The sequence below is a fragment of the Lissotriton vulgaris genome, chromosome 3_1 (assembly GCF_964263255.1).
Source record: "Lissotriton vulgaris chromosome 3_1, aLisVul1.2, whole genome shotgun sequence".
Lineage (NCBI taxonomy): Eukaryota > Metazoa > Chordata > Amphibia > Caudata > Salamandridae > Lissotriton > Lissotriton vulgaris.
In genome coordinates this window covers 1,313,117,931-1,313,131,173 of record NC_141689.1, presented here as the reverse complement: position 1 = coordinate 1,313,131,173, position 13,243 = coordinate 1,313,117,931, and the positions used below count along the sequence as shown (strand labels likewise).

The window sequence follows — 13,243 nt, the reverse complement described above, 5'->3', positions numbered from 1 at the left end:
TATCCGTTACTTCTCCTGCCCGGCCCCATCACCTCTTCTGCCCCATCATCTCTCCTGCCCCGTCATCTCTCCTGCCCCGTCACCTCTCCTGCCCCATCACTTCCCCTGCCTGTTCACCTCTCCTGTCCAGTTACCTCTCCTGCCCAGTCACCTCTCCTTTCCTGTTGGCTCTCCTGCCCCGTCACTGCTCCTGACCCGTCACTTTTCCTGTCTCGTCACATTTCCTACCCCCGTCACTTTTCCTGACCCGTCACTTTTCCTGACCCGTCACTTTTCCTGTCTCGTCACATTTCCTACCCCCGTCACTTTTCCTGACCCATCACTTTTCCTGCCCCGTCACCACTCCAGCCTGTTCACTGCTCCTGTCCCGTTAGCACTCCTGCCCGATCACCGCTTCTGTCCCATCGCTTCTCCTGCCCCGTTCACTGCTCTTATCTGTTCACTGCCCCTATCAGTTCACTGCTCCTGCCGGTTACCGCTCCTGCCTATGCCTAATCACTGCTCCTGTCCCTTCACTTCTCCTGTCCCATCACTTCTCCTACCCTGTCACCTCTCCTTTCCTGTCACCTCTCCTGTCCCGTCACTGCTCCTGACACGTCACCTCTGCTGCCCAGTCACTTCTCCTATCCGTTACTTCTCCTGTCCGTCACTTCTCCTGCCCCGTCACCTCTCCTGTCCCGTCACCTCTCCTGTCCCGTCACCTCTCCTGTCCCGTCACTGCTCCTGACACGTCAACTCTCCTGCCCCGTCACTTCTCCTATCCGTTACTTCTCCTGCCCGTCACTTCTCCTGCCCCGTCACCTCTCCCATCCCGTCACCTCTCCTGTCCCATCACCTCTCCTGTCCCGTCACTGCTCCTGACACGTCAACTCTTCTGCCCCTTCAATTCTCCTATCCGTTACTTCTCCTGCCCGGTCACCTCTCCTGCCCTAGTACCTCTCCTTTCCTGTCACCTCTTCTGTCCGGTCACTGCTCCTGCCCAAATCAGTCTGTGTACAACATTAACAAATTATACAAGGTGTCAAGTTCCCCATAGTACTCTGTCTGGGGAAAGCTCCTCTGTAATCACCAACTCCGATCTCACTGGCACTTGATATGCTAAAGGCAGAGGGCGGGCGCATTGTCATTCAAAAGTGGGTAATGTGCCTCAAACGGAATGATAATGGGCTTGCCCTCAGTCTGTGAGAGCTCAGGGGGGGGGCTGCTGCAGCCTCTGGAGTTCACAGAGAAGTGCGAGCAGCCACTGGAATATACTGAAAAAAGTTATCGTTTTTAAGTCTGACTATTCTTGCCGTCCCGGGAAGCTTTTTTGAAAGTAAGAAGTAGGGGAACGGACTGAAATCATTTTTAGAAGTAGGGGCACGCCGTGCCCTTCCGTTTCCGCCCACTTCTACCACTGGGTACAGGAGTCAGGCGCGCAACACCCATGGACTCAAAGGGCTTCAGCCCCCCGCCCCCCATTGTGTGTGTCAGCCCGGCTGAGCTTCTCCCACATACACCGCCGCACCCGAGTACTTCACATGTCTTTAAAAGACTTTACTTGCTAACGCCAAATTTTTAGTAGCCCCCCCCTCCGAAATGTGGCTCTAGTTGCACCTCTGACAGAGTTATAACCCACATACACCAGGCAACATGCACAGACACCAATATACCCCCACTGTAAGCAAGGCAGAAGTAAACAAGCATTGAAAATGCAAAAGGTCTTGCCTTTTATTAAGTTAAAGCCATTCGCTTTGCTATACAAACCCATTAGCAAAGAAAATGGCTTTAACTTAATCAAAGGCGAGACCTATTGCATTTTTTCAATGCTTGTTATTGGATTGTAAGCACCATGACCAGCGCAGGTCCTTGGTGACTCTGGGCCTGTCAAGGGTCGCTCGTCGCGCTTGCCGTCCTCGCTGTTCACACATCCTGATCCTAAAAGTGTCGTCCAGATTGGCTACTGTCACTATATCTTTCGCACAAGACCCGATGTGGGCCGCAGTTAATTAAATCATGTTACAAAGAGAAGGCCCCAGTGGGCCCGGCTGCCGTTTTGTAGCAGAAGCAAAAAACAAACGGAGGTGGAAGCGGGGGGGCGGGGGAGGCTCTGGAGAGATTTCTCTTCCAGTATGAGGGGAGGCGAGGGATGGGTGTTCAGCTCCCGTCCCCTGGTGTGCAACAGCACAGCACCATCGCCTGGGGCAGCACAAGCATCGCTGGGCAGGAAATTAAACTGAGCTATCTGCCAGGACAGTCAGTGCCCAGCACCGCACTGACACCCCGGGCTGAAGATTAATTGCGCTGTCCCCAGGCCACGTCCAGCCCTTAAAGGTCCTGTAATGAAGTTATTTCAAGAACGACATGAGACTTGGGTAAGTTAACTGTAGTTTATTCCCCGGAGCGCCGGGACCACGTCTTGACTCTGTGCGGTTGGCGCCCGAATAAAATGGCCGCCCACAACTTCCGCTACACCCCTTCCGGTTCCGGCTATCTGGAACACTAGACCGATACCACATATCTCCCCCCTTTATTCACAACAGAATATTTCAAAACATATAGGAACAGTCTTACTTGTAGTCCGTTTCAAAGGCTTTGAATCTCTCCGGTGTTCTTATGGTTCTTCCCGCTCTTGTCTTTACAGCTCCTTCTCTTCTCCCGTCTCCCTGTTCCTCCTGCTCCGGTTCACCTGTCTTTGTCCCTTCCAAGGTGCTTCCCGCCTTTTCCTTCATCGATCTGAACTTGCCCCTGTCCTTTGTGCCACTGGTTCCTCTGCCTTCATCGTCCTGCCTCATATCTCTCTCTTCCTCTTGCTGCGTACTTTCTTCTACCTGCTCCGTACTCTCTCCATCACATTCTTCCTTGCCTTCTTCGACGTCCTCGGTCCCTTCGGCAGTCTCCTCTCCCCACTCCAATATCTTGCTGCACTTGGCCATTCTGTCTTGCGACCAAACTTTTCCGTCACTGAGTAGTGCCAATCTGGTGTACGGCTCCAACACTTGGAGGGGCGGCGTGAATTTATTCTCACCTTTCCTCTTTAAGGTCGCCACTTTCACTCTGACCCAATCTCCTTTCTCTAACTCCCCACCTTGTACGCCTCGTCTCCTGTTGAAATGTTCGGTGTAGGTCTCTTGTGCTCTCTCTAGATTTCTCCTGACCACCGCTGGAGACCACTTACTTTGCACAACCATCTTCCTCCATGCTGTATTGTCTTTGGTAAATGGTTCTCTCCCTCTCAGTACTTTGAAGGGGCTGTACCCCGTGCTCCCTGGCGTGATGCGGTATGCCCACAACATTTTTGGCACTTCCTTCTCCCAGTCCAATCCATCATTTATGGCTGCCTGTATGGTACCCATGATCACCCTGTTGAATTGTTCTACTTGCCCATTGCCGGCTGGGTGATATATGGGTGTGCGTTTGACTTCTATCCCGTTTCTGGCTACAAAGGCATCCCATTTTCCTGAAGTGAATTGCGGCCCATTGTCACTTATGATGGTTTTAGGAATTCCTTCTTTGATAAACACATCCCTCAGTAAGGCTATCACAGTATCTGTGTCCACTGCTTCCTTTATTACCACCTCTGGCCACTTGGAGTACTTATCAATTAATACTATGGCATACTTTTGAATGCCCTTGGCGTTTAGCACTGGTCCCATAATGTCCACTGATACTATCTCCCATGGTCCTTCAGGCACCGGGAACGTTCCTAATGGAGGCCTCATCAGGGTCTGGGACTTGTCCGCTTTAGCACACGATTCACATTGTCGTACAAATAGTTCTACTTGTGCGTCGATTGCTGGCCACCAGTAGGCTTGACGAGCCAACGCTTTTGTCTTGGTGATTCCTTGGTGTCCCTCATGTAACAAAGTCATTAGGTGTTCGATGATCCCCTGGGGAGGAATCACCTTGTTGCCTCTAAGCAGAAACAGGGGATTTTCCCCTAGGGACAACTCATCCCTCACTTCCCAATACCTTCTTAATGTCTCCTTCAAGTGTCTTTTCTCGGGCCACCCGTGGACCACGTATCCTTTTATCGCCTACAGGTCCTCGTCCGATTTATAGGCCTCCTTCCATTTCTGAGCTCCAATCACCTTCTCCATGTCTTCTACTCTGTTGCCACCACATAGTTGTCCCACTGTGAGGGTTCTTGCCTATCCGCGCCTTCCTTAGCTGCCGCCCCGCTCAGGAAGTCTGCTACCTTGTTCTGGGGGCCCGGTATGTGTTCCACATCATACACAAAATCCAGCAAACGTAGTGTCATCTTGGCTATTCTGGGCGTGGCATGAGCATGCCCATTGGATGTTAAAACTTTTACCAGGGGTTTATGGTCTGTTTTGACTAGAAACTTTGCACCCCACAGGTCCTGCCTAAACTTTTCCAAGGCCCACACAACAGCCAGCATCTCCTTTTCAATGACGCTGAATTTTTCCTCATTGAGTGCCAGGGATCTCGAGGCGAAGCTGATCGTTGACATTTCCCCAAGGGTTGACCTCTGCATGAGCACTGCCCCCAGGCCTCGTTCACTTGCATCCGTGGTGAGGATTAATTCGGCGTCCGGGTCAAATCCAGTTAGCGGAATAGTTTCACTCATTTCCTTTTTCAATTTGACAAACTCCTCCTGCTCCTCATCGGTCCATTTGTAACCATTCCTTTCTTTGAGCAGTTGGCGTAAACAGTGTGTCTTCGTGGCAAAGTGGGGCATGAATTTACTATAGTACTCGGTCATACCCAGGAACGACCTGACGTCCTCCTTTTTTTCTGGGGCTGGCGCGTCCAATATCGCTTGCATGTTGGATTTCTTTGGTTCAATGCCTCGTTCACTGACTTCATGGCCAAGGTATGTAACCGATGGTACCCCGAGTTTGCATTTGGACCACTCAGCCATCAGTCCATTCTCTTGTAGTGTTCGTATTACGGTGTGCAGCTTTTCGTTATGTTCTCTTTTGGATTTACCCATGACCAGGATGTCGTCCTGGAAAAACTGAACACCATCCACCTTACGGAAGAGTCTGTGCATCAACTTTTGGAATACTGCGGCCGCTGATGCCAGCCCAAATGGCATCCGGACGAATTTGTAGCACCCGAAGGGTGTGATGAATGATGTGAGGTGGCTGCACGACGGATGGAGTTTTATTTGGTGGTAGGCAGACGATAAGTCCACTGTCGAGAACCATTTTACGCCCTTGGTCTTGGCCAACATTTCATTGATGCGAGGAAGGGGAAACTTGTTGATCAGGATGTTTTTGTTTAGTTCCCTGAGGTCAACGCACAGCCTCACCTTCCCATTTTGCTTTTGGGCTACCACCAACGGTGAGAGGCACTCCGCACTCTCGATGGCCTGTATCACTTCGCATTTTTCCAGTCTGTCGAGTTCTGCCTGCACCGCCACCCTGCTTCGGAAGGGGATGTTTCTCACTCTGTGGATGACCGGTTTGGCTCCCTCCTTTAGCTTGATTAGGTGTGTGTACTTGGTCAGTTCGCCAATCCGCCCTTCAAACACCTTGGGGTATCCTCTGCGCCAGGCCTCTATCTCTTCCCTGTCCTCCACATTCATCAGCATCACCTTTTCTACGCCTCCTGGGTTCAGCAGTATTCCTAGTGCTCCTTGATCTTTCCAGCTGACCACTGACGGTCCTTTCTCCATGACGTATAGCTTGCACTCTGCCTTGCGTCCTCTGAACTCAAATAGTAGAGGGCAATACCCTAACATCGGTATTTTCTGTCCCGTGTACGTGACCGGCCGTAGGTCCATGGGACGTAGCTCTTCCTTAATAATCTGTTCGAACTTCTCTTTCCACACCTGTTTTTGTACTATGGTGATGGGGGCGCCTAAGTCGGCGATGATCTCGATGGGCACTCCTCCGATATGCATGTCGAGCCTGGGTTTGTCCGATTCTGCGCACCCTACGTTTAAGATTTGGGCATCGATGTAGAGGACTTCCTCTAATTCCTCTTCCCCTGTTAGGTTTCCTTTGTCTTCCTGGGTCTCCTGCTCTATGTACTTGACTGTGGCTCCTTTCGATCTCCTGCGGCACACTTTTTCATAATGTCCGAATATGTGGCAGTACGCACATTTCGCCCTGAACGCGGGACACACCTTGTCATTGCCCAAGTGCGACGAGCTTCCACATCTGTAGCAGCATGGCCGTCCTCCTCTTCCTGTCTTGTTGGCCGTGCTCCCCTGATGTGTGTTCTCTCTGTGTTCTTGCCCTTTCTGTGGTTCTCTCTGCTTGGCCTTCTCATTCTTGCTCTGCGTCACAATCCTACAGACCTGTTGCGTCGCCCCGGTGTCCTTCTGAGCAGCTTGGGCGCATCGCTTGGACATTTCCGCCTTCTTCACCAGGGCCCAAACTTCCTTCAGGGGGGCGTCTCCATTCACCCACAGTTTTTCTTGCATGTGCGTGCTGGACGTGTGCATTATGATTTGGTCTCTTATCAGATCATCATGTAGTGCGCCCAACTTACAGGTTAGCGCCAATTTCTGCAACGCCGCTACATACTCATCGATTGTCTCTCCGCCCTCCTGTTTCCTCTTGAAGAAGTTGTGTCTGTCTATGGCTACGCACACTACGGGTCTGTAATGCGCGTCAATGTCTTCAAGTGCGTGGTTGAACACGTCGGTGTCGGTCACATCTCTTGCTTTCTTGACCATGGTGTCATATACCCTGAGACCTTCTGGGCCTAAGTTATGCAGTAAGATCTTCCTCCTTCTGGGGCCTGCATACGCTGCTCCATTCTCTTCTTCCAACGCATCCAGGTAATTGAGAAAATATAGTTTCCAGTCTTCCCACGGCATCGTGGGTTCCCCCCTTTTTGGGAGAAACGGTACCAACTGGGTTAAGGAGGAGGACTGTGTCACCATCTTGCTGTTCCCTCTGGGTCCTGCTAGCGCCGGGACTGGCCTGCCCAGCAGACTGCCTGGAGCTTGTCTCTCGTCCCCGTCTTCTTCACTGTGCTCGCCGCTGGCTGAGCCGCCTCCATTCGCACCGTCTGTGTGCAGTGGCGTTTGCAGGCCGTCTCGGACCGCTCCGTCAACAGCGTTCGTTCCTTCCTCTTTTTCTCGCAGTGCCGCCAGCGTGGTGCACGGTTTTCACACTCCTGCGGAGCGGGGCTCCTCGTGCCCTGGACGGTGAGTCACTTATTTGGTGCTCTCGCTCTGCCGCTTTTCCCCCGCAGTAATGCAGCTTGGGATCGGCTCACAGTTCAGCTTACTCGTGTGTTCAACCACGTTGTTACTTATGAGAGCCTGATCGCTCCTTCTTGGGCCTCTCCCTCGTCCTCTGCCGCGCTCCGGGTTGCTGTTTTCCTTCCCACTATCCTCGACGTCTATGCACCGGCTCTCTTGTCAGATCCCTTGCCTCGTCGCCATTGTAATGAAGTTATTTTAAGAACGACATGAGACTTGGGTAAGTTAACTGTAGTTTATTCCCTGGTGCGACGGGACCACGTCTTTACTCTGTGCGGTTGGCGCCCGAATAAAATGGCCGCCCACAACTTCCGCTACACCCCTTCCAGTTCCGGTTATCTGGAACACTAGACCGATACCACAGGTCCCATGACAAATTAGTTCGGCTTTATGTAATGGCTTTTTTAATATTAGTTGGATCACACCTAGATACAGCAGCCCATGAGGCAAGGGTTCATCGATGTATACATGTACCTCTTCATTTAGGCATTTTAATAATATTAATGTGACCATTTTTTTACAGCGAACACCACTACATCTAATCTTTGGTGGAAATTGTACCCATCTTATCTCACCGTCCTTTTGAGGAGGAAAGGCCTGCCTAGTTCGAATGTTGTGGTTTGCACACAGTGTGTTGTGATTCAATGGGAAAGCATGGGAGCATGCACTCTGAGGCTTCGAAGCGCTTAGGGACATGAGATTCAGCAGATTGCGGGCTTGGCTCGTTTGCCTCAAAGCTTCATGAATGGAAAGTGTGAGATTGACCCGCTGAGCTATCTTGTCAGCGTGAAACGGGGATCAAGGTCTGGATTCTGAAAACAATGAAGAGGGGGCGTCTTGGGCAAACTGTGCGATAGACACTCCCAAAAATTGGGCAACAGGATGATGCACCAAGACCACCAGGGGCCACCGGTCTGTCCTTTCCTTCACTCACTGAGGCCCCTCAAAGCTCTCTGAATCTTCCGGTTTCCATCAGCGGCACGTCTTTTGGTCCATTGAGGGTTGTTTGTGGTCCTGCCAATGAACACTTTTCTATGTGCTGCATTTCTAAGCTATCGATCTACTTGATCCCCTGATCGACTAAAATAATTGATCTACTGCCCAGCCATAATCAAGGGGACGACGCAGCGCCTAAACAAAGCTATTGTACTGATGCGCTATAGAAATGTCCTTATGAATGCGAAGCGCCCGTCCTTCAGTTTGCTTAAAACATTTCGCTTTTAAAAAAAAAAAATCAGGCCTGGCTTTAAGGCAGCTGAATGCATTGAATGCTCGCTGCAGACATCTGCTGTGGTCTGACAGTCAAGCCTCAACATGCCAGATTAGAGGTCAGTTCATTATTTAAACTGACACTCTCACGGCTGAGTTTACCTCACAGAGAGATGTGTGATACCAGGTGTCTCTCCAAGTTCACACTGCTGTTGAAGGCCCAAGCCTGTTAAGTCTGTGCAAAGCTTCTCTGGCTCATCAGAGCTCTCCAAAGCCCGGATGAGCCTTTAATAGCAGAGGGAGCTCCAGGGAGATTTCAGTCGGGTGTATCATGAGATGATGGGCCAGGCTGGATGAAAGGTTCCATGTTAAAATATCAATAACAAAAATATAGTTTACAAAAATATAGTTGTAAAAATATTGATTACAAAAATATCGACTCCCTATACTTAAACAGGTAAGTACATAAATAATGACTCAAAAATATAGATGTAATAAATATAGATGTAATAAATATAGATGTAAAAAATATCGACTTTAATCAATATTATAACTTAAATTAAAAAATTTAATAATATTAATATTATTAACAAAATAATTTACTTTACTTTTATATGTTAACTATTTATAACAAATGAACTAAATTTAAACAATAAACTTAATAAATGTGTACATATACATATATTTAACACTTAAAAAATTTATAAAAATACTAATACATACATTTAATAACAATATAAAAACATTAGTAGCTAAAACTTTTGATAGCAAAGGGGTAAAAATTACTATTCCCACTCCAGTGAGTGCAACAGTAGGGAAAGCGCTGGATAGCGTAGGGGTAAAAATGACTATTCCCACTCCAAAGGGTGCAACAGTAGGGAAAGCGTTGGATAGTGTAGGGGTAAAAATTACTATTCCCACTCCAGTGAGTGCAACAGTAGGGAAAGCGCTGGATAGCGGAGGGGTAAAAATTACTATTCCCACTCCAGAGGGTGCAACAGTACGGAAAGCGTTGGATAGCGTAGGGGTAATAAATACTATTCCCACTCCAAAGGGTGCAACAGTAGGGAAAGCGTTGGATAGCGTAGGGATAAAAATTACTATTCGCACTCCAGTGAGTGCAACAGTAGGGAAAGCGCTGGATAGCGTAGGGCTAACAATTACTATTCCCACTCCAGAGGGTGCAACAGTAGGGAAAGCGTTGGATAGCATAGGGGTAAAAATGACTATTCCCACTCCAAAGGGTGCAACAGTAGGGAAAGCGTTGGATAGAGTAGGGGTAAAAATTACTATTCCCACTCCAGTGAGTGCAACAGTATGGAAAGCGTTGGATAGTGTAGGGGTAAAAATTACTATTCCCTCTCCAAAGGGTGCAACAGTAGGGAAAGTGTTGGATAGCGTAGGGGTAAAAATTACTATTCCCACTCCAGTGAGTGCAACAGTAGGGAAAGCGCTGGATAGCGTAGGGGTAAAAATTACTATTCCCACTCCAAGGGGTCCAACAGTAGGGAAAGCGTTGGATAGCGTAGGGGTAAAAATTACTATTCCCACTCCAGAGGGTGCAACAGTAGGGAAAGCGCTGGATAGCGTAGGGGTGAAAATTACTATTCCCACTCCGGAGGGTGCAACAGTAGGGAAAGCGCTGGAACTCACAACAATAAAAAAAAAAACTATCAAACTTTTTATAAATTTTAATTTAGAATATAAACATAATAAATATATACATTTAAATATATTATTATTAACACACACCTACACACCTAAAATTATTTACTCAATTACATTTAATATTTACTATTTAATTAATGAAAAATAATGTTTTTTTATAATTAAATAATTAATTGACAGCTTTTACACCATATATACTTATAAACACCACAACACAAACCTAAATTATTTACTCTTTTACAATTAATATTTAATTAATTATAATTAATTTATAAAGTATTTAATAATTATTCAATTAAAATGTATTTACTTCACACCATTTTCACATATAAACTCCACTACACACACCTAAAATTAAACAATTAACATAATTAACATAATTAATTAATAATTGACTAATTTAAATTAATTAAATAATTACTAAACAATTAATATTAAATTAACACATTAATTAATCAATTAATTTTATATATTTAAATTACTTCCCACCCTATTCCCCTATAAACCCACAACCCGCTACGGAACTAATAACACAAAATTCAACATAAAATACATTAATAACTGATAAAATTCTACAACATATAATAAATTGACAAACAATACTCATTAAAAACACCAAAATACATATAATTAGTAAAAAATCGATATTTTTGCAAACTATATTTTTGTAAACGATATTTATTACAACTATATTAATGTTATCGATATTACTTACCTGTCAGTCGATATTCTGGTCAAACTATATTTTTGTTGTCGATATTTCTTCTTGTCGATATTTCTACGGGGATATTTATGTCACACGATATTTTTCCGTCGATATTCCCGCTCTGCACCGGATGAAATGCTGTGCGGGCAAATCTTCGGGCTACTGAATGCGGCCCTGAACTTGAGCAAACACGTGGCACCCCGTGGGATATTTCATGTTCATAATAAATGTTATTTATTTCCCTGCATTTATAATGGTAAAGGCAGCTTCAGATTCTGTGTGAAACAAATAGCTGCTGAGAATTCTGATAAACTTAAAAAACAGCATAACATAGTGTAAGTGTTTTGTAAGTGCCCTTTCTCCCTGAAGGTTATCTTGGCCCTGAAATAGCAGATGTTTATTGTTGCCCAACTCGAAGACACTCGTGTTATTGACCTCGGAAGGATGAAAGACTGAGTGGACCCGCAGGATTCAAACCTGTGGACATGAGGTCAAAAAATGATCCATGAATGGCACCTGTTAACCCTGTATCCATGTGATTCTGTCTGTGATATTTATGTCTCCGACATGTATTTGTGCAATCTGAGCGGTAGCTATGCTACCAACGATTTACTCGAAGCCACTGTCACCTGCTCAACTGCAGAGGTATTGTTCTGTTGCCATGCATAGTATCTCGCCTAAAGTAGGGGTCTCTCACTTGCATGATGTGCAGGACGCATCATGTGATTTAAGCATACCACATTATCTCTTGAACCTCGGGACATTCCTTAGGCACAAAGCTAAAGCGCCTCACAAAAAAAAGTTGACAGTTTAGAGTCTCTTTAAAGAAATGATGTGTTTACTACAATACCTCACATGAGCGCGAGGTCAATACAACGCCTCAGTAGAAAGTGTTGATAGCACAGAGTCTCATAAACGACGTGATTACTATAGCATCTAACATAAGTAGCGTCTAACATAAGTACGAGAGAACCAGTTTTTAGGCCCAAGCAGATTAGAGTAACTGAATGTTTTTAATTATGTCCTGGCTGGTCGGGCTTGCATTCTGCCGCACTCTGTGTTATGCTAAGGCCTGAACTGAAGATGTTGTGCGCCAGCTTCCTTCAACTCTGGGTCCGTCGCGCGCGCGTGCACTGTTTAAAGTGAAAGCACGCCGTGTTTAAAGTGAAAGTACACCGCCATGCGTGAGGCTGTGCACATCTCTTGACGGAGCCAGAGTTGAAGGAAGCCTGCGTGAACAAGATGGCAACGGACTGTCCACTGTCCCACGGACACGCGCATGCGGTCTACTTTGGACAGATGGCGAGAGCAGCCATCTTTGTCCATGCAGGCACGTGCATGAGCCCACGTGGAGAATCGATTCCAAAAGGTCCTCTCTGGCGTGATCAGCACATGAGCTGCTTTCGCCAGGCGAGACCTAAACACTGACTTCATTGGGTCCTTCCAGGACAAACACTGGCAGGAGGCGCTCTCCGGCATTAAGAGGGCATTCAGCAACCGATGATTTTGGCACTTTGGATCTTATCATACAAAAAGTGCATTATTGAAAAATCTGATTGATCTCACCTTACTACTGGCCAGAAGAATACTACCAATACACTGCCTGAGCCGAAAAGGCCAGATTGTGACCAGATGCCTAAGGGATGTAGCCGAATGGTGTGAGCAGGAGGGAGTCTGAATGAAATCTGGTAGAACTGACCGCTACCTACCAGAGGACCTGGGCTTTTAGTATGCATTTATTAGGGATCTAGCACTCCCCCATATGAGCGCCCACCTTAAGCAGATGCAAAATAGGAGGACTGAAAAATACGTCTGCTCCAAGTGGTAAAACAAATAAACATGAGACACACGAACATGGAAACATCATATGGGCCTCTGACATGTATGCTGCTCATGTAACACCCCTGTTCCTCCTGATCAGATTAGGCAGTGTTTAGTCTAAAAACATTTGTTTACTGTTATGTGTTGCTCTTCTTCTCAGATACCCCAAAAAGCCGAACGAAGCAAATGTGATACGGATGTTAATGTAATGCATATACAGGCATCACTATCCCGTGCAAGGAAACATTTTGTACGTAAAATAAACTTGCAATAAAAACATTTTAAAAAGATTTTCCAGATACGACTAAATGATATTGATGTTGGTCATTCCATTCGCAACAGGATGCAGGAGCAGAAAGTCTTACCTGTCATCTTTATTAATCTGATCGCCGAATCCGACGGTGTCAACCACGGTGAGCTTCAGGCGGACATTGCTTTCCTGCAGCTCATAACTTCTTGCTTTCAGTCCCACTCCAGGCTCATTGTGGGATGCGGGGTGGCTCTCAAACTCGGTGTTAAATATTGTGTCCATTAATGTCGATTTACCAATTCCCGTTTCACCTGTCAGAGGAAGACCAGATCTTCAATTCCCAAATTAAACGCATTATTATTTCAATATTTCCACTGTCACTTTCTTTTTTTACAACCATGTCTACCAATTATTATTTTTCATT

At 46.6% G+C, this 13,243-nt stretch overlaps 1 protein-coding gene across 4 annotated transcripts in view; it reads right to left on the bottom strand.

Annotated features, from left to right (window-relative positions):
• SEPTIN11 (septin 11) overlaps window positions 1-13,243 on the bottom strand; it is a 964,023-nt gene that overhangs the window by 506,350 nt on the left and 444,430 nt on the right. For all 4 annotated transcript variants that reach the window (XM_086961789.1, XM_086961791.1, XM_086961790.1 and 1 more), the window contains exon 3: window positions 12,935-13,130. In XM_086961789.1, coding sequence (XP_086817915.1) covers window positions 12,935-13,130 — 196 coding nt within the window. The remainder of the gene's footprint in view (window positions 1-12,934; window positions 13,131-13,243) is intronic.